This window comes from Mastigoproctus giganteus, chromosome 12, assembly GCF_048544385.1.
Source record: "Mastigoproctus giganteus isolate SK-2022 chromosome 12, ASM4854438v1, whole genome shotgun sequence".
NCBI classification, from domain to species: domain Eukaryota; kingdom Metazoa; phylum Arthropoda; class Arachnida; order Uropygi; family Thelyphonidae; genus Mastigoproctus; species Mastigoproctus giganteus.
The window spans coordinates 162,062,802-162,090,753 of NC_143586.1; the positions used below are offsets into that span (position 1 = coordinate 162,062,802).

The 27,952-nt window shown below is 38.2% G+C and overlaps 1 protein-coding gene across 1 annotated transcript in view; it reads right to left on the reverse strand.

The window, feature by feature from the left end:
* Positions 1–27,952, reverse strand: part of LOC150077553 (osmotic avoidance abnormal protein 3-like) — a 425,893-nt gene that overhangs the window by 298,679 nt on the left and 99,262 nt on the right. Inside the window, exon 6 of the mRNA XM_090385940.1 lies at positions 17,918–18,310. Coding sequence (XP_090242066.1) covers positions 17,918–18,310 — 393 coding nt within the window. The remainder of the gene's footprint in view (positions 1–17,917; positions 18,311–27,952) is intronic.

Genomic DNA, 27,952 nt, shown 5'->3' on the forward strand with positions numbered 1-27,952 from the left:
CTATTACAAAATAATTAAGTATCCTGCTACAATTTGATAACCTTCTGTCATTTTCAAACCTTAATAATTCCTCACGTGTGAATGTAGATGCAAAATACTCATTCAGTTTGTTTGCTATCTGAGCAGGATCATCAACAGTCGAACCATCAATGTCAAGTGGACCAATCAGATTCATCCCCTTCCTTTTAGAGTTTATATAAGTAAAGAAATACTTGCTGTTTTTCTTAGCATCTTTTGCCAAGGATTTCTCGTAATCTGCCTTCGCCTGCCGAACCTCCTTTGTGACCTGATTACAGATTAACTATATCTGCCATAGGCTTCTGAGTCGCTTGATAATTTATATGCATCCCATGCATTTTTCTTCTCTGTTACGAGTCTCATTAGTTCATTTGACAACCATTTAGGCCTAAACCTTGAACAATATTTCTTAATAGGTATGAACCTTTTAGTAGCTTCCACGATTAATTCCTTGAATGCTTCCCACTTATAATTTACTGTTGGTAACATCGTCAGTTGATCCCACTGTACAGAATTTAAAAACTGTCGGAGACCACTGTACTCGCCTTTACGGAAGCAAAAACCCTTTCCTTTACCCCTGATGGTAATTAAATCTTTAAGTAAATCCCACGTCAGTACACTGTGATCACTGCCACCTAGTGGTTCTTTTATCTGCAAATTCCTAATACATGAATGATCACTGCTGATAACGAGATCAAGAGTATTACTTTCTCTGGTTGCCTCTCGAACATGCTGCTGCAGAAAACAATCATCCAATAAATCCACAAAAGTCTGACTAGTGTGTGAGTGACCAACCCACAAGTTCCAGTCAATATCTGGGAAGTTAAAATCCCCCATTATAAGACATTCCGATTTACTAGCCCACTCTATTTCTCTGTACAATTGTTCATTGTACTCATTCGAGTCATTAGGCCTATAACACACTCCTACTCTAATTTTTGCTTTCAGAGTGCTTATGTCATACCAAACTGACACGGTTATCGGTCAAATGTTATCGGTTGTCGCAGATTTGTCAGGGAAGCAGGACCGATGTTCAGTTCTCTTGATACTTGATTGTGGGCAGTCAATCAGGATATGTTTCACTGATAAATGTGCTGAACAGTATGGACACTGAGGAGGATCCTCTCCTTGAGTAGATGGAGGGGAGTCAGATATGTATATCCTATTCATGTTTTGGTGCTAGAGTGCCAATGCTTTGAGTCCTGTTTCGACTGGTAGTGTTTATTTTTTTTTGTTTGGGTGTGCTCTAGATCTTTCTCTTGCACGAGGCATGCTGTTTGTATGATGTGATTGTAGTCAGAGGCTGGAACACAGACGGTGGTTAAATCAAAATTTGATGGATTTTTAGCAGTTTTGTCAGTCAATTCATTCCCCTTTTTCCCCAAATGTGCTGGGATCCAGCAAAAGGTCACTGATGACGTTCTTCAATTTCTCTTACAAGGGTGAACCTTGTAGGAGGAATATTGCATTGCTGTAATTGAACTGAGAGAGTCCATGTATATTATGTATTTTACAGAAGTATAGTGATTCAGGTTTTCTAAAGCTAATTTTATTACATGGAGTTCTGCTGAGAAGCTGCTATACTCAGGTGGAATTATTACATGGAGTTCTGCTGAGAAGCTGCTATACTCAGGTGGAATTATTACATGGAGTTCTGCTGTGAAGCTGCTATACTCAGGTGGAAGAGAGGCGAATTGATAGTAGAAGGAAATACTGCTGCTGCTCAAACGGCTGAATGTGAGTTGAAGCCATCAGTATATATTGGCAAAAAAAATCAGCATATTTCTGAATATGGCTTGCATGGAGTTGTTTCACATTAATTATCGGTAGGTGATAAGTATCACAGGTTAATTGAGGAGGGGGAGGCGGGCTGAGAGTAATTCATTACTTGTTGCCTGTTGACAATAGGAACATTCCAACTCTGCATTAATTCAATAAGGCGTAAGCCAGTTGGTCTTATTTTAGTGGGTTTGTTTCTATAGAGATTTTGCAATGATGGTTTAAAGAGGTATGGCTCAATAGGATGCTGCCAGCAACTTTGTATTTGGGCTGCATACTTAAGAAGTTTTTCTGCAGAGGTAAAGAGGGGGCTCATTAGCTTCAATCTATAAACTAACAGTAAGAGATGTCCTGAAAGCACCAAGTGCAATCCACAACGTTGTATAGGATCAAGCCATTGTAGTGTATTCTTATGGGCAGAATCATAGAGTGGCATGCCATAGTCCAAATGAGATCTGATCAATGCTTTATATAAGAGCAGCAAAGATGTACGGTCTGCTCCCCAAGACAAGGCAGATGAAGCTCTTAGAATGTTCAGCTTTTTGAGGCAGGAAGTCAACACACAAATTTAATGTGCTCAAGGAAATTTAATTTCCTCTCAAGGATTAATCTCAAAAACCTGATGTTGTTAGTCACTATAATGATAAAGTTTGACATCTGAAGTTCAGGTTCTGTATGCATTTTCCGTTGATTACAAAAGTGGACTGCAACAGTTTTCTGTTGTGATAGATGATAGCTATTTAACCCAGCCCACCTTTGGACTTTATTCAGGGATATCTGCAATTGACATTTAATGGATCACATGTTCTGAGAATGGCAAGAAACAGAGAGATCATCGGCATAAAGGTAGGTCTGAACAGTATTTGGAAGTTCTTTTGTGATGGAATCGATTCTAAGGACAAAAAGGGTTGGACTCAGTACAGACCCTTGTGGTGCTTCTTCTTCCTCTAAAAATGTCGTAGAAAGTGAGTTGCAGAATCGAACTTGGAACAAATGATTCTGGAGAAAGTTCCTTATGAATATAGGAAGGTTGCCTTGCAGACCAAGAGCATGGAGATCCCTGAGAATGGCACAATGCCAGGTAGTATCAAATGCCTTCTCTATGTCTATGGAAATCATAACAAGATGTTCATTTTTTACAAAGGCATTACGAATTGCAAACTCTGCTTTGATCGTGAGATCTAAGGAGGAATTGTGGATGGAACCTATCCATTTATATTAAAGGAAGCAGCAAAGGAGGTAAACTTTTGATGATCCAAATAAGTAGTTATGGATCATTTTTTCAAGTAATTTGCCAAGGCAACTAGAGAGGAAAGTAACTGTACAGACTGGTAGGATCTTTTCCAGGTTTCAAAAAGGCAAGAACTGTGGCACGATGCCAAGGGCTGGGATAAATGTTTTCCAGAAATATTTGGATATAGTACACCAGCAGTATTTGTAAATTTTTGTCACAAAGGTTTTGTAACATGATATAAGATATTCCATCTGGCCCAGTGGCACTGTTGCGAATTGTTTTAATGGCATGTAGAAGTCCAGAATATTGAAGAGGCAGGTTATATGTAAAGAAAACTGAGGTTTGAAAGTTGAGGGCTCATTTTTCAGTCTTGTTCTTTATTTTCTGAAAATTTGGAGAATAAGTTGATGTCACTGAAACTGTGGCAAAGCTTTTGCCCAAGGCATTTGCTATGTCCTCAGGAGAAGAGAGATCTTGCCTATTCCATGAAAGAATTGGTGAAGGGGTCGTTGGAAATTTGCCAGAAAACTGCCTAATTTTCTTCCATATTAACCTGGAGTTAATGTTTTTGTTTAAGGTAGATGCAAACAGAATCCAAGAATTCTTCTTGGCTTGCCTTTGAATGAGATGTGCTTTTGCCCTTAGCTTCTGATAGTTGATAAGATTAGCTGTGGTTGGGGATCTATGTAATAAATACCATTCTTTATTTTTTAACTTCTTTGCTTTTGTGCAGTCTTCATTCCACCAATAGTTAAGGTGCCGTCAGGACTGGGGATTCGACAATGGAATTAAACAGTTAGATGCAAATAGTATGTGTGAAGTGATATAGTCTGTGGCTTTATCTATTGACTGTGTTCGCATAAATTGCTCATCCAGGGTGACAACTGACTGAAATTTGACCCAGTTGGCTGGAGAGAAGTTCCATTTCCTGCAGGGTTGGGCTAATGGTGGTGGGCAAGGAGCAGATAAGAAATAATCAGAAAGTGGTCACTGCCCATGAGATCATGCATAACAGACCATTCTATGATTGGAAACAAAATCTGGAAGCATATTAATACATCGATTGCAAACGTTTGTCCAGTTAATAATTGTATATAAGTGTGTGCACTAGTATTAAGAACAGTAAGGTTTTTGCTTATCCAGAAAGGTTTCAATTAGTTGGCAATGTCTATCTAATTTAGTCAATCTCCATAAGAGGTAGTCACCTTTGAAATCCTCCAAGAGACAGACAGGGAAAGGTACGGTTTTAGCAGGTTTTCAAGATCTTAGTAGTTGTTGTTGTGTTTAGATTTTTCTGGTGCGAAGGCTACTAGGCCATATTGCACCTATCATAGTATTTAATACTAGTTTTATTGGCTTCTAAGGAAGCAGTTAGAAATGGTTATATACACCTATTCGTTTCAGAAAGAAGAAAAATTCTGTCAGGTTTGAATTTTTGCCTATGATATGGCTAAGTGACAATTCCTATAAGTTTGAGAGAGAAGTGAATGAAATTAGACAGGAATTGTTATACAAGGTGCATTGCAGGAGTATGTGTTTTATTGTGAGTGGCCTGTGGCAATGTGAACATTGTGGAGGGTCATTACCTGATAACAGGAATAGATGGGTCAAATGAGTGTAGCCTATTCAGGCTCTGGACAGGACTACCTCTTCTTGTCTGTTTGTGAGCAAATTGGAGGCCCATAATTGTGGTACAGGTTTAATTTCAAGGAGTTTGTTATGAATATGCTTTTGCCACTGTAGTGTCCATCGTTCTTTACATATATTTCGTATATGCATTTTGTAATCACTGAATGGGACCAAAAAATTCATTGGGGATGTGCTGGATGGATGCTTGGCAGCATCATCTGCAATTTTGTTTCCTGGTATTTCAGTATGGCCTGGGATCCAGCCAACCTTTCGTCAATAATCTCGGAAAAGAATAAACTCTGATCTGATTAGCTGTAGTAATGGATGAGTAGGTGGGGAAAACTTTTGTATTGATAATAGGGCACTTTGCGAGTCTGTGTAGATTATGCTCTTTTCGATTGAAAGATGGAAAATGTTTTCCAAAGCAAGCTTTATGGCATATAATTCAGTGGTGTAACTACTACATTCTGTCGGAAGTGATACAGAAGTGATAGTGTCATGGAATACCACTGCTGCACCTGATCCACTCTCGGACTTCGATCCATCAGTATATATTTTAGCGAAGTCAGGATAACATGGTAAATGTGCAATGTGCAGCTGCTGGATGTTAATACCTGTTAAAGTGTTTTCCCCCATTGGTGGAAATAATTGTCACAACACGGCATGATGACAGACCATGGAGGAACGTGATCTATAGGTTCTTGGTGGACTGAGTTGTATATTCCAGTTTTCTGCTAGTTCCATTAACCTAATACCTGCAGGCCCAATTGCTTGTGGTCTGTTTCTATAAAAGGTCGTGGGTTGCGGATCATTAAATATTGACCAATTAGGATGGGTCGACTGGCTTTGGATCTTGGCTGCATAGTTCAGTAATAACATCTTTCTTCTGATGTTTAGAGGAGCTTCATAGGCTTCTACGTAGAGACTTTGCAATGGAGATGTTCTGAATGCACCTAGAACTATTCTTAGAGCTGAATGTTGAATAGGATTGAGGTGAGATATAAAGCACTTTCCCTAGCGGAATCGAAAACAGGCGCACCATAATCCAGATGAGATCTAATAATGGATCTACATAAGTGAAGCAAGGTGCAACGATCTGCTCCCCAGGTTGTTGCTGATAAGACTTTGAGTATGCTAATTTTTTTTTTGGCAAGCTGTCCGGAGATGTTCAATGTGTTTTTGATAATTTAACTTACCGTCAAAAATTAAGCCAAACAGATGAATACTATTTGCTATTGGAATAGGATGGTTATCTAATTGGATATAACCGATTTGTGTCATACAAATCTGGATCTGATTTATTGATATCTGCAATTGTCTCTCAATGTAGTTCATGTTTTGAGAGTGGCAGGAGATTGTGAGATCATCAGCATAAAGATACGAGTCCACTGTTTTCAGAATGAGTTCAGTTAAGTGATTAATTCTAATTGCGAATAGAGTGGTGCTGAGAACAGACCCTTGAGGGATTCCTTCTTCCTGGGCAAGGTTTTCAGAGAGAGAATTCCCCCGATAACGAACTTGAAAGGATCTCTGTTGTACGAAACTTTGGATGAAATATGGCAAACTTCCTCTCAGGCAAAGAGAATGTAGATCCTTTAAAATGCCAAAATGCCATGTGGTGTCAAAGGCTTTCACAATATCCAGACAGACAGACCATAACGAGATGCTCCTTTTTGATGAATGCATTTCTGATGTTTGCTTTGGCTTTAATCATAAGGCCCAATGATGATTGATTTTTCTGTATCCAAATTGATTGTTATTGATTAAATTTTGGGACTCAAGATACCAAGTCAGACGGTGGTGAATCATTTTTTCGAGGGTTTTACTCAGACAGCTGGTAAATGAAATTGGTCTGTAGTTATGAGGAACAGAATAGTCTTTACCAGGTTTTGAGATAGCCAGAACATAGGAATGACGCCAGGAGCTTGGGAATGTATGTTCAGTGAAGATTCGATTGAAGAAGATCAGCAGTGATGAATGTGACTTTGGATCTAAATTTTTGAGCATAACATAAAATATCCCATCAGGGCCAGCAGCACTCTTCCTTGTGTTGGTAAGAGCATGCTGCAGTTCAACCATTGTGAACGGTTGATTATACGTTAATGCACATTTGTCAGTGAAATTCAGTTTGGATTTTTCAGTTACATCTTTAAATTTTTGAAATTATTGGTCATAAGCAGTTGAGGAGGACAACTGAGAAAATACAGATCCTAGTGCATTTGCGATTTCTGCAGGGGTAGAAGGTTCCTGTCCATTTCAGTTAATTAGTGGAGTAGATGGAGGAAATTTCCAATTCAACAGTTTTATCTTGTTCGAAATCAATCTGATGTCTGTATTTTTATTGACCGAGGAAGTGAATTTAATCCAAGATTCTTTTTTTGCTTTCGTCTGATATAACGGGCTCTTTCTCTAAGTCACTTATAATTAATACGATTGGAAGCGGTTGGATGTTTGTGGAATTGATTCACAATTCCACAAACATTCCCTAGCAGAATTCCACAAACCTCCCTAGAAGCTGTTGCCGCAGCTTCTAGGGAGGTTTGCAATGGAATGCATCTGGAGGGAACTCTTGAGTCCAACAAGATGGCTACTCCTCCATGAGCACAATTAGTGTCAGATCTATCTTGTCTGAAGATAGTTTTTCTCTTTTTTTGCATTATTGCACTCTTCGTTCCACCAATAATTTAATTTTCGCCTTTTTCTGACTTGGTATTGTGGAATGGCAGCAGTTGCAGCTGTTAGAATTTGGTTTGTAATGTGTTCAGTAACATGGTTGATGTTGTTGTTTGGTTTTTAAGAGCATTAGCAATTAAAGCCATATTGCTCCGGGGATATGCGGCAGTCATTCCCTAACCTTTCTGCATCCTCCATATTTGGTGGGCACGGGCTCGAACCCTGGTCTAATCAAGAAGTGTGTGCTATGCACTGCTGCTCCTGCCCACCTGGCTACAGAGGCACCTCAATAACATGGTTGATTGAAGAGCACTGTATGATATGGTTGTTGAACGAGACAAGCCTGCTGTATTTTATCCAGTCAGCTTTTGGAAATTTCCATTTTACTGGATTATCTCTTGGTGATGAACAGGAAGTTTGAATTTTGCATATTATTGGGAAATGATCGCTGTTGTGAGGATCGTTAAGAGTTACCCAATCGATACTTGGATAAAGCACTGGAGAACAAATGGAAAGGTGTATTGTGGAGGTTGATCTTGTAGGAAAATGAACATAGGTAGGACAGCCAGTATTAGACAATGTTAAATCCTGTCTGTCCATCAACATTTCAATACGTTTACTACGTCTGTCTAAGCTAGGGGAACCCCATAATGGGTGGTGAGCATTAAAGTCACCTAGTATACAGAAGGGAGGTGGCAGTTGCAACACAAGATCTTAAATTTCCTGAATAGAATATGGATGATTAGGTGGAAGATAAATTGAAACTAATGTAACGGCGATTCCAATTACTATGTGTGCGGCAACAGCTTCTAGGGAGGTTTGCAATGGAATGCATCTGGAGGGAACTCTTGAGTCCAACAGGATGGCTACTCCTCCATGAGCACAATTAGTGTCAGATCTATCTTGTCTGAAGATAGTATAATTTTTGACTGTAGTGGAGACTTGGGGCATCAAGTTGGTTTCCTGTAGGCACATGGCAACAGGATGGAAGCAGTGAATAAGTTCATTGATATCATCGATATTGCTGCAAAAACCTCTACAAATCCATTGAATGGTGTGTTCCATTATTTGGTTTTGTTTGTGGAAGATGTATCTGGCTGCTTTTTATAAGCTGATTGTTTATGATGATCTGGTTTTGATTTTTCTTTTCAGGGAAAAGTGGGACATCCTGATTCGCTATTGTCCATATCTTCTGCATGTATTTCAAGCAGTTCTTCTTGGCCAATAGTATCATCTGTATCCATGCTTGTTAGGCTTGATTCTTTCGCCTCAACAGGATATGATCTTGGCAAATTTTCTGCTACCTGACAATGCGGAGGTCTCTGGGATGGAATTGTTATAAGTGGCGTATTGTTGCTTTGGTCTACTGAATTTTATTTATATGGATGCTGGACCGAGAGTACTTTTTTTTTTTTGGTAGTTGTTGGCGCATAGGCTTCTGTGGCCATAATGCACCTCCCAAGGTTTTTGCAGTACTTTGATCCAAGCCCGAGGTGGGAATCGAACCCGCGACCTTTGGGTTGCCAGGCAGGCACTTTACCCACCCGGCTAGCCCGGTGGGCTCCAAGAGTACTGATCGAGCTCAGTCTGACATTGATATTTTTGGAGAGATGGATACTTCTGCCTGACATACTACTGATTCGTGTCTGTGAATGGTAGAAGCATAAGTGCATTTTGGTATACTCAAGTTGACCTGTTTTTTTGCTTCTTGGTAAAGACTTTATTTTCAATTTTATATTTTTGTATTTTTTTTTCCCTATCTTCCATAATTCACAATCTTTGGAGTAAGCTGGATGCTTGCCACTACAATTAGGACACTGTGGTGTTGAAGCTTGCATGTGATTTTTGCAGCTGCAGTTTGGACATACAGCGTCTCCACGGCATGCTGTCTGAGAATGGCCGAACTTTTGACATTTATAACATCTAAGCGGATTTGGGATATATGACCTAACGCAGCAGTTCAAGTAACCTGCTTTGACAGAACCTGGTAGATTTGGAATACTGTAGGTTAAGATTATGTTTCGCGTAGGAGTTAAGTTGCCATCTTTTCTGATCATGATTTGTTTTGCATGAGACACATTTTGTTCTTTTAGCTCCTGGACGGACTATTTCTTCCTCAGAAATGTTTAAAAGATCCCATTCGGAGATCACTCCCTTGGAAGAATTCAGTGTGTTGTGTGGGGTGACCTGAATCGATATGCCACTTAAAGAAGTTACCTTTAGCCAGCGGGTGGTTGGTTGGTGGAATAGACTTCCATCCCTTGTCGTGGAAGTTAGCCTAAATAAGTTTAAGGCTCAGCTGGACAGGTATTTCGAACGAACAGAGGGGTGAAGTGGAAGTGGTTATTTTTTATTTATTTATTTATTTTTTTTTTTTTGGGCTGATACTGCATAAGCTTGTTTTCTTGCATCAAATGTCTCTACTAATGCTAATGCTAAAAGTAACTCAGAATGTCTTGAATGAGATGTCTCTATCAGTAAATCTCCTGATTGGAGACGTTTGACAATTTTTGGTGAACCTGCAGCATTTTCTAGGCATCTCTGGATGATAAAAGGGGAGAGCTTGCTCACAGGTTGGGATGACAAAGAATGAACTATGAGGAAAGCTGGAGATTCCTGCTTCCTTGTGTCCTTTTTAAGTCTCTTTGAAAGAGAAAAGTCATGGTCGGTGTCATTGTCATGTTGAGAGCTCTTTGGCTCTAACCGTGGAAATACATCAGTTTCCATTTCTGCTCCTTTTAGCCCTGAGGGATGGATTTTACCCCAGGTTACTGGCCCCACCACGTGGACGCAGGAGCTGTGCCACCAGTGACCAAGCGGATACTGAAGTTAGTATTTGATAAGACTAAGAAAAGAAAGGTAAATTCCCTTTCTGGGTTTTTACTTGACTTTGCAAGCAAAGAACCACTTGATGTGAACAAAAGAGGAGAAAATCACAGGAGAAAAGAAAAACTATATTGTTTTCAGAGAGCACTCTATAAATCGCACAGAGAAAAACGCTTGGCACTCGAGGCCAAGATCTTGGTAAGACAAAATATGAATTGGTAGGGGGGGTGATAGACTGAGACTGATACTAATGTTAATGCAATCTGGGTTATGAAATGTAAGGCAATAACTTCAATTTCAGTTTGCAAAACAATTTGCTTGGTCGGGATCTTTAAGCTGACCAAGATGGCCACACCTCCACGGGTGGAATTTGAAGTATTACAATCTTGTTGATAGATGGTATATTTCTTTATGTTGGTAGAAATTCGAGAAGTTAGATTGGTTTCCTGTAGACGGAAACCAACCGGAGAGTAGTGGTTAATTAAGACTTGAATATCATGAAGGTTGCTACAAAATTCTCTACAATTCCATTGTGAAATATAAGGCATTACTGGTGTTCAGTAGAAGAAGTTGTATCTGACTGTTTTTTTTAATGTGACTGGCATGTGGCATTCAGGCTTCGGTTTGTATTTTTTTGAGAAGAATGGCTGACTGGTGTCCATATCTTCTTTCACATATATTTCTAAGATCGGTTCTTCCTGTTTGGACAAGTCACATGTATCCATAGATTTTTCTTGGATATTCTTTTTTAAATTTGAGCTTTGATTATTCGATGTAGAAGCAATCACTGGAGGAGGAGAAGGTGTAGCTGGTACTGTAAGTGCAGTATTGCTTGCCTGGTTAGACTAGTTAGGGATATTGGACTATTGCTGGGAGAGAACAGTCCGAGCCCAGTTAGAGATTGAAGTGTTTGAACGAACTGTAATATCAGTTTGGGTAGCCACTGATTGATATTTTTGCGCAATACTGGCGTATGTACATTTAGTCATACTGGGAGCAATAAATTTCCTTGCTTCTTGAAAACTTACTTTATTTTCAATCTTATATTTCACAATATTCTTTTCAGTTTTCCATCTGTCACATGCCCATGAATAAGCAGGATGGTTGCCCTTACAGTTGGGGCAGATCATTTCTTTTTCTGAGTAATTACTTTGAGTGTGATCAGAGGACCCGCAATAGGGACAAACTTTGTTTTCTCTGCACACCGTTTGAGAGTTGTCATACTTTTGGCACTTATAACATTTCAATGGATTAGGAATGTAAAGTCTAATGCAGCAAAGTAGATAGCCTGCTTTTATCGATGATGGTAGATTTGGCGTATTAAAGGTTAGAATAATATTCCTTGTAGGTGCGAGTGTATTGTCTCTTTTAACCATAATTCTTTTCACAGCAATGACATTTTGATCTTGAAGCTCTTGAGTTATCTCCTCCTCCGTAACATTCAATAGATCCCAGGTGGATATAACACCCTTAGATGTATGTAGGGTTGCATGGAGAGAAACTTTTACTGGAATTTCAGAAAAGTTGGTAACTTTTAGCAGTTTCTCGGAATGCCTGCGGTTTATTGTTTCCACTAGCAGGTCCCCTGATTGCAGTCCCTTAACTGTCTTAGGAGATCCTGCCAGACTTTCCAGGTGTTTCTGTATAAGGAATGAAGACAGCTTACTGAGAAGCTGATCTGCAAGAGAGAGTGTATAATGAGAAATGCAGAAAAGTCTGTCACTGAGGAATTGGTTTTAATCCTCTTGGGTTGTGACTTATCATGTTCAATATCTAACTCTGGCTGAGAGTTTGTCGGCTCTAAAGGCAGAAACACATTGTGCTCCCTATTTGCTCATTTTGGCCCTTGGCAGATTAACTGTTCTGCCAAGGTTTCCGGCTCCGCCATGGGGAGGCAGTAGGCAGTGCCTAGTGTGACCAAGGGTAAAGTAGTAAGTGTTAGTAATAGAAATATGAAAAATAAAGAAAGGTGGCTTTTCTTTCTTGCTCTGTACAGGTACTTTTGTAACAGGAGCTGTTATTAAATATATAAATTTCTTAAGGATAGGAACTTAAAAGAACTATAAATTGCTTTTAGACAATCGCAGTTTAACCACAGAGAAAATGCTCGATCACAATCGCTTGGCACCCGGGGCCTTTCATAGGAGTTCCTTGAGTTTCATACTGACTGGGTCACTGATAGATGGGTGGTTGTAGTACAGTTTCCCATGGCATAAATAATAATGGCCAATTAGGATACACAGCGACCAAACTTTTATGCAAATTGCAACATTAGCTGTTGTCTCCTAATGGCGAGTGGCATTTTGTGTGCTTCAGTGTATAAACTATGACCTGGAGATGTACAAAAGAATCATAATGCAATACATACAGCACTGTGGTGAATGGGACTGAGCCATTGCAAAACACCGGGTTTTTCTCTCATAGACTGATTCTACAGTCGAGTTTGGATCTAATCAGAGCTTTTTATAAATGAAGTAAGATGTGATGACCAGCTGCACCATTAATTAATAAATTAAAATGATAAGGTATATATTATTACAATTTAAGAAAATAGATATGACACTGATCTGTTGAATTATCTACAAATACCAATGTCTGCATTATTATTTGTGGATAATTCTGTGTGCTCATAGATAGCAGTAATGTTGGGGAGGATATTATTATTATCAGCCATATGGTGCAAGGAAGCTTGAGGCTTATGCTGCACCAGCCAAAATAAAAAAAATTCTGAGTTACCCAGAGAGAGAGAGAGAGAGAGAGAGAGAGAGAGAGAGAGAGAGAGAGAGAGAGAGAGAGAGAGAGAGAGAGAGAGAGAGAGTGTCAGAAGTAGAAAGGAGTCGTCACCAAGAAAGAGAAGAATGATGATATCTAGCTCTATACCAAGCCGATAATCACCAGATGTGAGCCCCTGGGGACGTCTCTTCTATTAATGAAAAGGCAGTTTAGTGCATGTGTCCACTTTATCTGTGTATTTACTGCATGCTGTTTGTTAATTCTGTGTTTTGCTTAGCACTATACTGTTACAAGATTTAAGCAGAAGCACAGGAAGTGTCAGAATCATTCTGACAATTTCTACTATGTATGCGGGACAGTGTTAATTCCGAGGGGGAGTGCATATCACCCCTGGTGGAATAAAATCCCCCCCCCCCACTGGCAAGTTGGCAAACAATAGTAATTCTTATTTTAATACTTGTTCCAAGATCTCGGATGTTGAAATTTGCCACATTTTTCGTTTAATTTTGAAATTTTCTTCTTACCGCACTCTTTAGGGGCCATATGATCATAATGTTGTAATTACAAAACACAAATTCAATTAATTTATGTCAAATAAACACAACACAAAATATTACATGAACTAGAGCAGTTTTTCCCAAAGTATAGTACTTGTACCACCGTTAGTACATGGAAGGTTTTAGGTAGTACACAGCAAAAATAAATCACTAAAATTTTAAAAGACACAAAATTTTCAAAATAATTAAATGGACAATATTTCTAGCTGCATAAATTAATTTATGCAGCTAGAAATATTGCCCATTTAATTATTTCAAGTGGCCACTATTTCAAGAGTCGGCGTTTTCGTTTTATTATGGTTTTCAGATTCCCTTTATTTTTACACAACCCATTCCTTGATAGTGTTTCACACAAACATTCTACTTGCAACTAATTTTTTGTTTGTATATTGCAAACAAGATGATTAGATTGCAGGTCATGAATAGGTTCACCTGAATTGGTTCCTCAGTGACTGATGCTACTTGTAATTAGAGAGTATCTTGCAGCTTTCAGGGGAAGGGCTAAACAATGTCACTGCAGCCACTATTTCAATAGCTGGCAGTTTCACTTTATGGTTTTCAGGTTCCCTTTATTTGTTTCTTTCACAGCAAGAGTCTATTTGTGGCTAATTCTTTGTTTGTATACCGCAAACAAGACAATGACTTGGATGCAGCCTATAAACAATATATTTTATTTTATAAACTTTTTGTTATATCTGTACTATATGTAATCTGTGGTGGGATCATCTGTTGCCAGGTTACCTCGCTGACTGCCTTTCAAAGACAAAAATAATAAAGCTATATACACATATGGGAAAACTGAAACAAAGAAAAACGAAAAAAAAAATGTGCAGAAACTGTAACGAGAAAAATTCAGCCGATCACAGGGATTTTAAATCTTTGATTCTTTTATCCTTGTCATGTTTTACAAATAATATCACTCAAAGTCGTGGAGACAGTGCAGTTGGGATAGAATACTCTTTCAGTGAAGGATTGTTTTAATGACAAAGCAATGTTACTGCAAAATTTGAATCATCGAAATCTTTCTGCAAACTAACAGAAGATGACATAAAGATAGTCTTGTTTTGTCTAAACTTGCACTTTGATCTTTTGTGGAATTACATTTGCTTGTAATTCTTAAATATGTGACAAAAACAGAAAATCAATTTAACATCAATCATATACATTAAATTTTGGAATCAAATATTGGATATGTTGAGCTAAAGATATTATGTATCAAGCTATGCTGTATTTCTGTTTCATGCTAGTGCTGGACGTTCTTTCAGCACAATGAATCAATTGTTGCCAAAATTAAGAAACCAAATGGGACAGGAAACATTGCAAGATTGCATGAATATAAGCATAGAATTGCCTGAATGAGTTATGGGGAAAAAATTAATAAATGAAGTGATTGATACATATGCAAAGAATAAGATTATTATAATACTTAAAGGTTTGATTACAATTTGTATGATTTTTTGCAAATTTTAATCTGTGATTTTCATATTAAACTGTGATTATTGTCATTAATGTGGTTTTTGTGAACTGACTCCAATTAATTAATACATATGTAGATGTTACATAATAAATATAGAGATTTGTTTGTAACATACTACATATGTTGTAAATACTAAAATAATAATAAAAAATATACACATATACTACTTTCCCCCTAGAAGTTTACATTCTCGCCACCCTGGTGCAAACCTCTGGATTCAACACTGATGTGGATGGTTTACAACAAAAACTCAGAGGAAGAACATCTACAGTAATACTGAACATGAATAGTCTTAGTATTTTAGCTCCAGATATGTGCTGTATTACCTGAACAAAACTGGAGATTGGCTAACTGAGAAAGTTAAAGGTATATCAATTGCTGTTGCTATGGGGTGGTGAGAACAATACAACCACATTGATGATTGCTACTTCTGCATGACAAAAATATCAGAGACATCGTCCAGAAACAGTAAGCACAGCATCAAAATCCTAACACATCATTTGAAATAAGGCCTGTTCCACATAATGAACACCTGGCAATACCAGATTCCCCAAAATCATAGGATAAAGGAAGCAGCGATGAACATAGCAAGCATTCTTGTGTTGCAGACTTTGTCAGACTATCCACAGGTTTAGATTACACTAGAAAAAGATAATGCACCTGTGATAATGCATTTAAGTAAGATGGAGTTGAATGGCTTAGTTTGTGATCTAAACTTATCTAAAGAGCAAGAAGAGTTTCCTGATTCTGGGTTACAAACATTGGAAGTTACTTGAAGCAGGAACCAAAATTATAATATATTGAAAATGTCAAAAAAGTGTTTTCAAAATATATTGTTATGAAAGTTGGTATGTGTTTCTGTAAAGATATTATTGGTCTTCTGAATGCCTTGAACAGTGATAATCCTAACAAATTGTATTTATTTATTGATTCCTCAAAATTAAGTATAAAGTGTGTTAAAGTGTGTTTTCTGCAAAATGGGAATGCGTCCCCATCAATCCATATATTTCATGCTGTTAGCTTGAAAGAAGCATATGAAAGTATATCTAAGATCCTGAGTGCAACAAAGTACAGTGACTTTGCTTAGAATGTCTGTGGCAGTAATCGTAAGGTATTTGCTTTTATTTACTGGTCAACAGAGAGGTTTCATGAAATACTGTTCTTTTCTATATGGAACAGTCACAAAACATTATACTGTGCAGCAGTGGAAAAAGAGGAAGGAATACACAATAGGTTCTCCTTCTACCTTCAACATAAAGCTTGGATTAATGAAGAATTTTGTTAAGATTCTGGATAAAGAAGGAAGTGGATTCTGCCACCTAAGGGAAGTGTTTCCCAATATGACTAATGCAAACTGAAATAAAAATTTTAATGGATCTCAAATAAAGAACTCCTGAAAGTTGAGGTATTTGAACCAAGCTACAAGACACCGAAATAACAGCTTGACATTTAAAGAAGTTGTTTATGGATTTCTTGGAAGAAGGAAAGATGGTGATTAGGAACCTCTGGTGTCAGTTTCACTGCAATGTTATAAAAATATATGGGGTGCCGAATGCCTTTGAAAATTTATTTCCTTCATTCCCATCTCAGTTTTCTCCAATCAAAATTTTATTTGGGTGATGAAAGAACGTTTTCATTTGGACATATCCACAATGGAAAAGCAGTACCAAAGTAGCTGAGATAATACCATGATGGGAGATTACTTCTGGATTCTTAAGTGGGAAAGCAAAATGGACTATAAGAAAAACTTTCTGAGCAGCAAACATTTCTAAGGAAATAGCATGTGTGTAATACATTATATGTTAGATTAAAATATCTTAAAATGAGTAAGACCCATTTTTAAAAATAGCATATGTATTATTGCATGATATTTGAAATTGGTCATTCATTATGTTACTAAAATTTAAGCATATCTTTCAATGGAGATGCACTAAACACATAATTTTGGTATTTTTGGAATCAGTGGAGCAATTTCCTTTAGAATCTGCAGCTTTTTCTTTAGGTGTATGAAAAACCAATTTTTTTTTTTTTTTGTTGCCCAGTTGTTTGTATGTTTGTTTGTAGGCTTCACATTACAAAGGCAACATGGCCATAATGCACCTAACTATGGTAAAGTTCCATGCACTACTTTTATCAATATGAATTGTGGTTGAAATCTATAGTGTGATATAGAGTTGTTGGCCAGCATAATCATTTTACATTTTGTGTAATAAAATTAGTCTCAATCTTTTTCGATCATTCCTTGTATATGATTGCAAATTGATTAAATATTCTCTTTGTATTTATATGTATAAAGAGTTACACATCAGACCCTTGGTTAGGAATGTAATTCCATATATTATGTTTCTATGGGAAGATTGATTTTGGCGCTTGTGGCACTTTCTTGAAGCATATTGCTAAGCCCAAGGAGTGCCTGTATATTTACTGCCAACAATGCAGTATTCAAGGGCTTTGGTTTGGTTTGGTTTGGTTTTTAATGGCGCATTGGCAGCTAAGGCCATAATGTGCCAAGTCAAATTTAAAATGCTATTAAACATTTTGGTAGCCAAGGCTACCACGTCAAACAATTAATTATTATGTTAAAAAGGTATAAAAGTAAAAGCATAAAACTTAGATCTTTGTATAAAAATTAATAAATTGTAAAAAGTTAAAAACGTCAGACATATCGTGTCTGTCACCTATAATCTGATTGGGTGTAAATGGCTCAGTCAAATTATTAAAAGAGGTAAAATACAAGCGTCGTGCTTCTATAAAAACAGGACATTCTATTAAAATATGACAGACGGTTAAAATAACATTGCACATCTTGCACATAGGTGGGTCATCCGCCCTCAGCAAGTAGGAATGGGTTAGATGACTATGACCTATGCGGAGCATATTATAGGGCAATTCACGTAATGACCTCTACCTACCAAATGTTTTTAAAGTACAGAAAAATTAAAAACTTCATATTTATTCTAATAATTTTATCCTAATGGAATGAAATCTTACTATTTCTAGGCATTTCTCCAGTATGCAACTCTTCAATTGGATTTTGACAATTAAGTAAATCCTTAAGTCTCTGTATTTCTTCCTGATACTCTCTCAACAAAGTATCTTTTGGGTCTTCATTAATCTTTGGCTTATTCTGAATATTTTTTGCTCTATTGGCATAACGGAGAGTACTGAGAGTTTCATCATAGTTATTATCTGCAGGAGAAAGACAAGCAACCATGAGAGTTTTTGTATTTCCACCCAAAGAATCCTGAAGTAACCTGGTAAGTTTAGAGTCTCTATATGGTATATGCTTGGATTTACCATCCACTAATGCTGAAATTACATTACCTAGTGCTGACAGAGAGAGATTGATTTTTGTTGCTTCTTTAAGTCTATCACCAGTTGCACCTATTGAGAAAAAAAAAACTTAAATTTCAGAGAATAAAAAAAATAATAATAAAATAATAACATTATATCTATGATACTTCTAATTTTTTCCAGTTTTGATAGTAAATCTACATAATGGGTACCTACCAGCCACAGCCATTCTACAAATGAGATCATGACAATAATTACCATGTTAAATTAAAATGTACATAAATTATGAGACAAAAATATTTGGATAGTCATCTATAAATACTTGATGCTCTCTGCCAGTTCACACACACATGAACCAGCTCAGATACACCAATATAAATCTAGTGTTCTGTCTGTCTTTGCAGCAGTATGTTAGAGGACAATTTGGGTTGTGGATTGGAACTCACAGCCTTTTAACATGTTCACACCAGGCTGCAAATTGCACCAGGAGGACATGTTGCAAAAATGGATGAAATTTTGACAAATTTCATCCATATTTGCAACAATATTTTTTTTTCTCTTTTCTGATGTATCTAATCAAAAAATAAGAGCTGGTGTGATTTCATACTGCAATAGAGCTATTTTCTACGTTAAATAAGCATTTATTACAGCTACCCACCAGATCATTGGTTGGTTAGTTTCAGTTTTTATTGGCACACTGGCAACTAAGGCAATAATGCACCAAAACCAAGTCAATATAAGAGATAACAGTTTTCAGGTGGCATAACAAATTATGCCACTTTACCCTACACCTCAAACTCTCATAGATGCCCATCAGAAACTCCTAGGGTGTTCTTTCGCCACTACTAAAAATAATCATCATATATTGTACAGATATTTGTCCTGGTGAATCTGGTGGTGTGATATCCTGAAATATATTACCGATTTCTATATTCCGTGATTGAGCCAGTTCCTTAAATCTAAATGGAGCAGGTCGGTTTTCATTTGGTTCATTGTTGTAAAATGACTCCCATTCGGTATTGTAGAGACATCTCCAATTAGGGTGAGAGGGGAGACTAGGATTTTTGTGGCATACATCAGAAGTAATGTTTTTCTGTGAAGATGTAACAGTTCATGGGCTTCGATGTATAGGCTCTGAACCATGTAGGTTCAGAAAACCCCTAGAGCGACTCTCAGAGCACTGTGCTAGATGGTGTTTAATTGCTCTAAAATACTTTTTCTAGCAGAGTCAAACACTGGAGAACTATAGTCCAAGCGAGATCTGATGAGAGCTCTATAAATATGGATGAGGTGTATGTTGATCAGTGCCCCATGACACGGATGACACCACCGGAGGATGTTCAATTGCTTCAAACAGATGGTTCGGAGACAGGCCACACGTGCTTGAAAGTTCAGTTTCCTATCTAGCATCAGTCCAAGGAAACGGACAGTGTGAGAAAGAGGAACTGGCACGTTATTTATCTTCAGCTCTGGATCAGGATGAAATGACCAAAATTTGCAGAAATGAGTGGTAGTGGATTTCTGTTCAGCAAGATGGTATCCATTGCATAAGGTCCAGGGCTGAATTCTGGTTAGAGCAATTTGAAGCTGTCTTTCAATGGTATTCATACTTTGCGATTGGCAGGATATGGTGAGGTCGTCAGCCTACATGTATACTTCAATCGTTTTTGGAAGATCTTCCAATATATTGTTGACCCTAATAGCAAATAGGATTGGACTCGATATCAAACCCTGTGGGATACCCTCTTCTTGAATGTGAGATGCTGATAGCACGTTTTGATATCAGACTTGAAATGTGCATAATTTTAAAAAGTTCTGAATTATTAAAGGGACATAGCTTCTCAGTCCTAACTGATGCATATCTTTAATGATATCATGACACCGTGTGGTGTAAAATGTTTTATGAATATCCAGGTTGACCATCACTAGATCATGTCTCCTGACGAAGGCGTTACGAATGTCAGATTCAATTTTTACAAGTAAATTGAGAGTGGGCCTGTTTTTAACGGAAGCTATATTGGTGATCAGAAAGTAGATTTTTGGAGTCTAGAATCCAGGAATCCAAAAAAATATTTTGCCCAAACAGCCTGTCAATGATATCGGTCTATAATTCTGAATTTGAGAAGGATCTTCGCCGTGTTTTGGTATAGCGCAAATATAGGAATGACCCCAAGAGAGAGAGGGAATGTATTTTCTGAAAAGATCTGGTTGTAAAAAGAGTTATCATATGCATAGATGGTATCCATTGCATTCACATAGATGCTTCAGTATACTGTAGTGAATGCCGTTTGGTCCTTCTGCGCTAGTGGAGATTTGCTCAGGGATTCTTTCAGCTCAGTGAAAGTAAAGGGCTGGTTACACGGAAGTGAGTGACTAGTTGAAAAATTCAATTTAATACGTTCTTCATTAGTTTTAATGCATTTAAAGGAGGTCACATAAGAGGAAGAGGTGGAAATATTCTGCTAAAGCATTTGCAATATCAGTAGGAGTGGATATGTTTTGCCCATTCCATTGTATTATTGGAGACTGCAAAGGTAGAAATTTCCCACTGAGTGCTTATATTTTATTTTAGTTTTTTCCAGATAATCCGAGTGTCAGTATTTTTGTTAATAGTTGAGGCAAAGTTAATCCAGGCATCACGTTTTGCTTTTTTTTTTCTAATTTGTCTTGCTCTGGCTCTGAGTTTTTTGAAAACAATTAGGTTGGCAGTACTTGATAATTTTTGAAACTGGTTCCAAGCACGGCTTTTTTCTCTTTTAGCTTTTGAGCAATCTTCATTCCGCCATTGGTTTTGGTTTGCGCTGGTCAAATTTTGGAATGGAAATTTTGGCTACTGATAATATATGGCTGGTAATGTGTTCAGTTAGGTCATCAATATGTTCTTGCTGTACACACTGTTTATTGAGTAGGACACAAGTAGAGTAGTTTTTCCAGTCTTCTTTGTGGAAATTCCAAGAAGTACAGGCTTTAGGGCATGACTCGACCTGTGTTTGAATTGAGCTGATGATGGGAAAATGGTCACTGTGAAATGGATAATTTAGCACCACCCATTCCATGCTTGGAAAAAGAGATGCTGAACAGATGGATAAGTCAATGGAAGATGTTGTATCTGTATGTAGTTGAACATGACTTGGAGAGCCAGTGTTTAACACAGTCAGATTATGGATATCTAGGAATGTTTCAATTAACTGGCATCTCCTATCCATGGTGGAAGATCCCCACAGTGGATGGTGACCATTGAAATCACTGAGTAAACAGACAGGAGGTGGCAGTTGTGTTAAAATGTTGTCAAGTTCAGTCTGGGAACAAGGATAATTAAGTATATAAACAGATGCAGGGGTTAATGATATTCCCATTGCCATCCAAACTGCTACAACTTCTAAGGAGATTTCTCGTTGGAGATGTCTTGATGGTATGGTAATTTTGACAAGAACACCTACCCTTCCACAAGGAGAAGAGTCAGAATTCCTGTCTCGCCTAAACATAATATAGTTTTTGAATCTGAGTGAAACTTTTGGTGATAAAAATGTTTCCTGTAAGCATACAACTACTGCATTAGTTAGTATGAGTAAATAATTCAGGGGTCATCTATATTACTGGGTAATTCTCTGCAGTTTCACTGTAGGAAATTAGTTTATTGTTTATTGGAGGAAAATTGATCTGACTGTTTTTTTTTTGAAGGTTTCTGTCTGTTTAGTTTTGATTTTTCATTTCTGGGAAAGGTTGGGCATCCATGGTATCATTGGCATGTAATTCTAGAACTGGGTCATCATCCTCTGGCTGAACCTCCATTTCCATGTTGCTATAGCGTGGTTTCACTTTCTTCTGGTTTTCAACCCTAACAGATTTTGTTGTTTCGGGCAAGGTTGAGATGGCATCAGTTAGGACACTGATTGGTGTATTGCTAATTTCATTAACTGTAGATTTTTTATTACACACGTTAGCACAGTTTTGGCCCAGGTGGCAAAGGAAATGTTTGGTTCTATGGAGAAATCTGTTTGAGTTGCAGTTGACCGGCTGTTTTTTGTGACTGATGCGTATGATCGGCTAAGCTTGGTTAACAGTATTTGCTTCCTTGATTCAGGGTATGTGACTTTATATTTCTGGATTTTTTTGCCTCTTTTCCAAAGGTCACATGCTTTAGAAAATGCAGGACGGCTTCCTTTACAGTTTGGGCAAGTAGGAGTGGAAGCTGTACAGTCTCCTTGGGAATGCTCCTTAGAGCCACAAATAAAACACACAGCATCGCTTCGATATGCTGTCTGAGAATGGCTGTACTTCTGGCACTTAAAGCAGTGCATGGGATTTGTGATGTAGGGCCGAATCTTGCAGTTTAAATAACTTGCTTTAACAGAAGATGGAAGAGTCGGAGTACTAAATGTCAAAATGATGAACCTGATTGGTAGTAGGTGCCACCTTTTTTGGTCATTATTCTCTGTGCATGAGACACTTTTTGTTTCCTGAGTTCTTGTATTATCTCTTCTTTAGGCACAGGCAGTAACATTCACTGATAACACCTTTTGAGGTATTTAGAGTGTTATGTGGTGTAACTGACACTGGAATACTGTTAAATGATGTTAATTTTAAAAGCTTCTCTGAATGAGTTGTCTTAGAAGTTTCAATTAGAAGGGCTCCAGATTTGAGATGTTTAACCATTTTAGGAGATCCACAAACCGATTCTAAACATTTCTGCATTAGAAAAGGCAATAGTTTGCCAACAGGTTGCATGGATAATGAGTGCATTATAAGAAATGCTGGCACGTCTTTATTCTGATTTTCCGTCCGTAGTCACTTTGGACGATTGGCGTCATGGTTGATGTCAGGAATTTTTGATCTTGAGCTCGAGGGCTCTAAAGGTGGTTAGTTACTTATATTCATGATGGCTCCTTTTGGCCCTGGGGGTTTGTGTTTACCACCAGGGTTACCAGTTGCGAGGCAGCAGAGGCAGTGCCTGGTTGTTGTTGATGGGGTTTTAAATGCAATGGCTACTTAGGCCATATTGCACTTATGAAAGTGGTTCATACTGCCTGTGTTGGTTGATTTAGAAGCAGTTAAAAACAGCTATACAATCCCACTTGTTTTAGGAAGGAGAAGAATTCTGTGAGATTTGATTTTTAGCCAACGATATGGCTAAGTGACAAAGGTTCCTTTAAATTTGACAGAGAACTGAATGACACTAGTCGAGCATTATAATATAGAGTACATTCCAGAAGTATGTATTTGACTGAGTGGTGTATGACAGTGATTACACTTAGGAGGGTCATTCCGTGACAAAAGGAACAGATGGGTTAAATGAGTATGGCCGATTCTGGCTCTGGCTAGAATTACTTCTTCTTGTCTGTTGAGAGGTGGCAGTTGAGAGAGGGCTGAGAGGTGGCAAATGAAGTTTAACATTGACAAATGTAAAGTACTACATATGGGAAACAGCAACCCCAGAGCAACGTATCAACTCTGTGGTACTACACTGACAGTGGTAGAGAATGAAAGGGACCTGGGGGTGGTTGTGCAGGCAGATATGAAGTTTTCTGAGCAGTGCAGACGGGCTGCAAGAGTAGCTCATGGTGTATTGTCGATGATATATAGGAATTTTTCTAGCAGGGATAAGGAGATGATTATTCCCTTGTATAAGGCAATGGTCAGGCCACACCTAGAGTACTGTATACAGGTCTGGAGGCCTCATTTCAAGAAGGATGTAGAGATGCTGGAACGAGTACAGAGAAGGGCAACAAGATTAGTGAATGGAACAAAGGGGTGCTCTTACAAAGAAAGGCTTAAGTTTTGCAAATTACAGTGTCTGGAGACTAGGCACTAGCGAGGTGATCTGATAGAGGTGTATAAAGCCTTGAATGGTTTGAGCATGCTCAATGCTGATGGGATTCTTCCTCTTGCTCAGAATAATCACCTGAGAGGGCATAAATTCAAATTGAGGAAGGACAGATGTAGGATAGACGTGAGGAAATTTGCCTTTAGCCAGCGGGTGGGTGGTTGGTTGGTGGAACAGACTTCCATCCCTTGTCGTGGAAGTTGATAGCCTAAATAAGTTTAAGGCTCAGCTGGACAGGTATTTCGAACGAACAGAGGGGCAAAGTGGAAGTGGTTATTTTTTATTTTTTATTTATTTATTTTTTTTTGGCTGATGCTGCATAAGCTTGCTTTCTTGCATCAAATGCCTCTACTAATGCTAATTCTAATGCAACAAGGCTAGAAACCCATAATTTTACATAGCACAGGTATTATTTGAAGTAGTTTATTATGAAATTGCACTTACCACTGAAGAGTCCATTGACCTTTACATATACTTCTGCTAGTTTCTTTAGTCTAATATCAGCAGGTCGAACTGTCTGTGGTTTGTTTCTATAGCAGGTCATATACTGCGGATCATAAAGAAATGACCAATTAGGATGAGTCATCTGGCTTTGGATCTTGGTTGCATAGTTCAACAGCAACAGCTTTCTCCTGATATTTAGAGGAGTTTCAAGAGCTTCACAACATACAAACTTTTTTCTGAATGCACCTAGTGCCGTTTTAAGAGCTGAATGTTGAATAGGGTTCAGGTGAGATAAAACACTCTCCCCAGCAGAATTGAAAACAGGCTCGACGTAGTCCAGGCTGTAACGATCTGCTCCCTTGTTCTGGCTTATAAGACTGAAATTTTTGCAGCGTAAGTACAAAGTAAGGTTTTTTTCCTGCGGTGCAATGGGGATTCATTTGCCTCAATATATAGGCTATGGACTGGAGATGTTCTGAAGGCTCCCATGGCTATCCTTAGGGCACTATGCTGAATTGTATTTAGCTGCAACAAGGAACTGTTCCTTGCGGAGTCATAGACAGGTGATGCATAATCTAAGCGGGACCGAATTAAAGTTCTATAGAGATGTGATAGTGAGTGTCTATCAGCACTCCAGGAGTTAGCGGAGACAACTCTTAAGATGCTCAATTTCTTTAGACAGGCCATTCTAAGGTAGGCTATATGATTGGAAAAATTAAGTTTATTGTCTTTTTTTTTTTTTTTTTTTTATGTAAACCCCAAACACGAGAGGTATTAGAACCTATAGTACTTAGTACCGTGCTTGGTTTGGAGGTTGAGAAGACGAAAGAAGATATTTGTTGACATTAGACTTGAACTTTTGTAGACTGTAATTTTTAGGAAATACGTATGAAGGAAGGTTGTTCCAAAAAATGGCAGTTGAATGAATAAAAGAGGAAGATGAAAAGTTGGTTCTGTGAGTTTGAAGTTGGACGGTAAATGGATGTTGGCAGCACGTGTTCGGACTGTTTTGAAAGAGACAGTGGGAATTATAGAAGCTAATTCAAAAGAACAGTGCCCATGGAAATATCTGTAGAAGAGGCATGCCTCTGTATCTAGATCTCTGTATCATTGGGTTTGTACCTAGACTCATGTTTAGATACAAACCCAATAAACGAAAGTGATTGGTAAGAGGAATCAAGTTATTTTTTAAATATATTTCAGGATCTGGATGTAGTTTGCGTATTTTGCAGAAATGCACTGCTGTTGATTTATTTTCTGCTAAAGAATAGCCATTCCATTGTGCCCACGATTCTATTCTGGTTATGGATATTTGAAGTTACCTTTCAATGGCATTCATAGTTTGTGAATGACAAGAAATAATCAGATCATCGGCAAACATGTATGATTCAACTGTTTTTGGTATGTTTCGTGTCATATTAGTAATTCTTATTGTGAATAATGTTGCACTTATGGAACCTTGTGCTACACCTTCTTCTTGTTCAAATGGTTTGGATAAACTGTTCATATATCTGACCTGAAATGTTCTGTGGTGTAGAAAGTTCTGTATAAATTGGGGTAACTGCCCCGTCAATCCAAAAGAATGAAGGTCCTGAAGGACACCATATCGCCATGTGGTGTCAAAAGCTTTCTCAATATCTACATTAACCATGACCAGATGCTGTCTCCTTACGAAAGCATTGTGAATGTTTGCTTTTGCTTTGATCATCACATCTAAGGTTGAGCAATTCTTCCGAAACCCATACTGATTTCTTTTTAGCAGATTGTTGATTTCCAGAAACCACGTTAGCCACATGTGTACTGCGGTCGGTGAAAACAGCTAGTCAGTGAAATTGGCCTGTAATTATGCAGATGGTGTGATCTTTCCCTGGTTTCCCTCAATGAGTTCAGTGTTCTATGTGATATCATGTTTATATCATGTATTCTATTGGGGAGGCATCATCTGTTCTCAGTCTCGATGGATTGGTCGAGTCGTTATTAGTTCAATGAAAATCCATAGGACATGGATTTGCTTTCTTAATCAGTGGAAAATTGCCATAGTCCATGTTTTGTTCCTTTTGTCCCTGGAAGTTTGCCTCACCAACCAGGTTTCTGGCCTCACACAGTGGCAGGAGCACTGCCACAAGGTGACCAATGGCATGAGTTAGTTAATACTGTTAGAAATAGAAACAGAAAGGTGGATTTCCTTTCTGGGCCTTTGCCTACTTCTTTTAGTGCAAAAGAGCTACTCTAATTTATAAATAAAGAAAATGATATTTGAAACAAAATATAACCTATTCACTTAAAGGCTCTTTGGTGATAATGCATTGAGGAATGCACAGAAATTGCTTGGCCACAGAATGCTTGCCACCCGAGGCCAAGGCTCGGTCAGATGACTAAAAGTTGTAAAATATAAAAAACATTCATGTCTATAATGTGGATACTTAGTTAAAATATGAAGAATGCTTAAAAAGTTGGCACAGTTCTCACACACAGGAGAGTCATCTGCCTTCAGCAGGAATGCATGCATAAGATCTATGTCCTATGCAGAGGCGAGCTAGAACAACTTCCTCTCTACAGTTCCTGCACGGGCTAGACTGCCAGTGTTGGATCACAGGCTTTATCTGATAGAGTTTGTTTATGACCTACCCATGCCAAAATTACTGCCATTGGGAAAGCAATGTAAAGTGAATCACCTGCCTGTAATTGTATAGGAGAACTAACAGGCTTTAGTTGTTGTGGGGTTGAGGTGACCTGGCTGCTAAGTCAGCCAGTTTGTTACCCTTGATTCCGATGTGGCTTGGGATCAAGCAGAAACGGATGTCGAAAGAACACTCAGAAAGAGAATGAAGGGTCTGTGAGACCCGGTAAGGTCATCCTGATAAAGCTTCTAGTATACTTAATGAGTCAGTATACACCATACACATTTGGTACTGTGAGTTTTAATGTAGTCCAAGGCTAACTCTATAGCATACAACTCAGCTATGTATATGTTGCATTCATGGGGAAGCCTCGCAGATATAGTGTTATATGGGAAGATGGCAGCAGCAGATCCTACATATGACTCTGAATCATCAGTGAAAACAGGCAAGAAGTCAGAGTATTTGGCTTAGTGGGCAGCATATAGTTGTTGGTAGACAGAAAACGGGGTGATGGCATTATCCCAATTTTTAACGAAGTCGCATAATGGTAAGAAACATGCCAGGTGGGAAGCAGTTGCCTTAGTGACTGGACAACATTATCTATCGTGATATTAAGCTCTCTGAGCAACTCTTGGAAATGGATACCAAAGAGATGGTTGGGAGTCTCACAGGTTCCCATCGTGGTTCAAAAACGGATGTCCACGTAAGGTTGTCTGGCAGGGATTTCAGTTTAAAAGTATATTTTAGAGAAAATTACTTTCATCTGCGTGACAGCAGCAGTTCAGTTGCTTTGACATATAAACTATGGATGGGATGTTCGAAATGCTCCAGTAGCAATGCAGA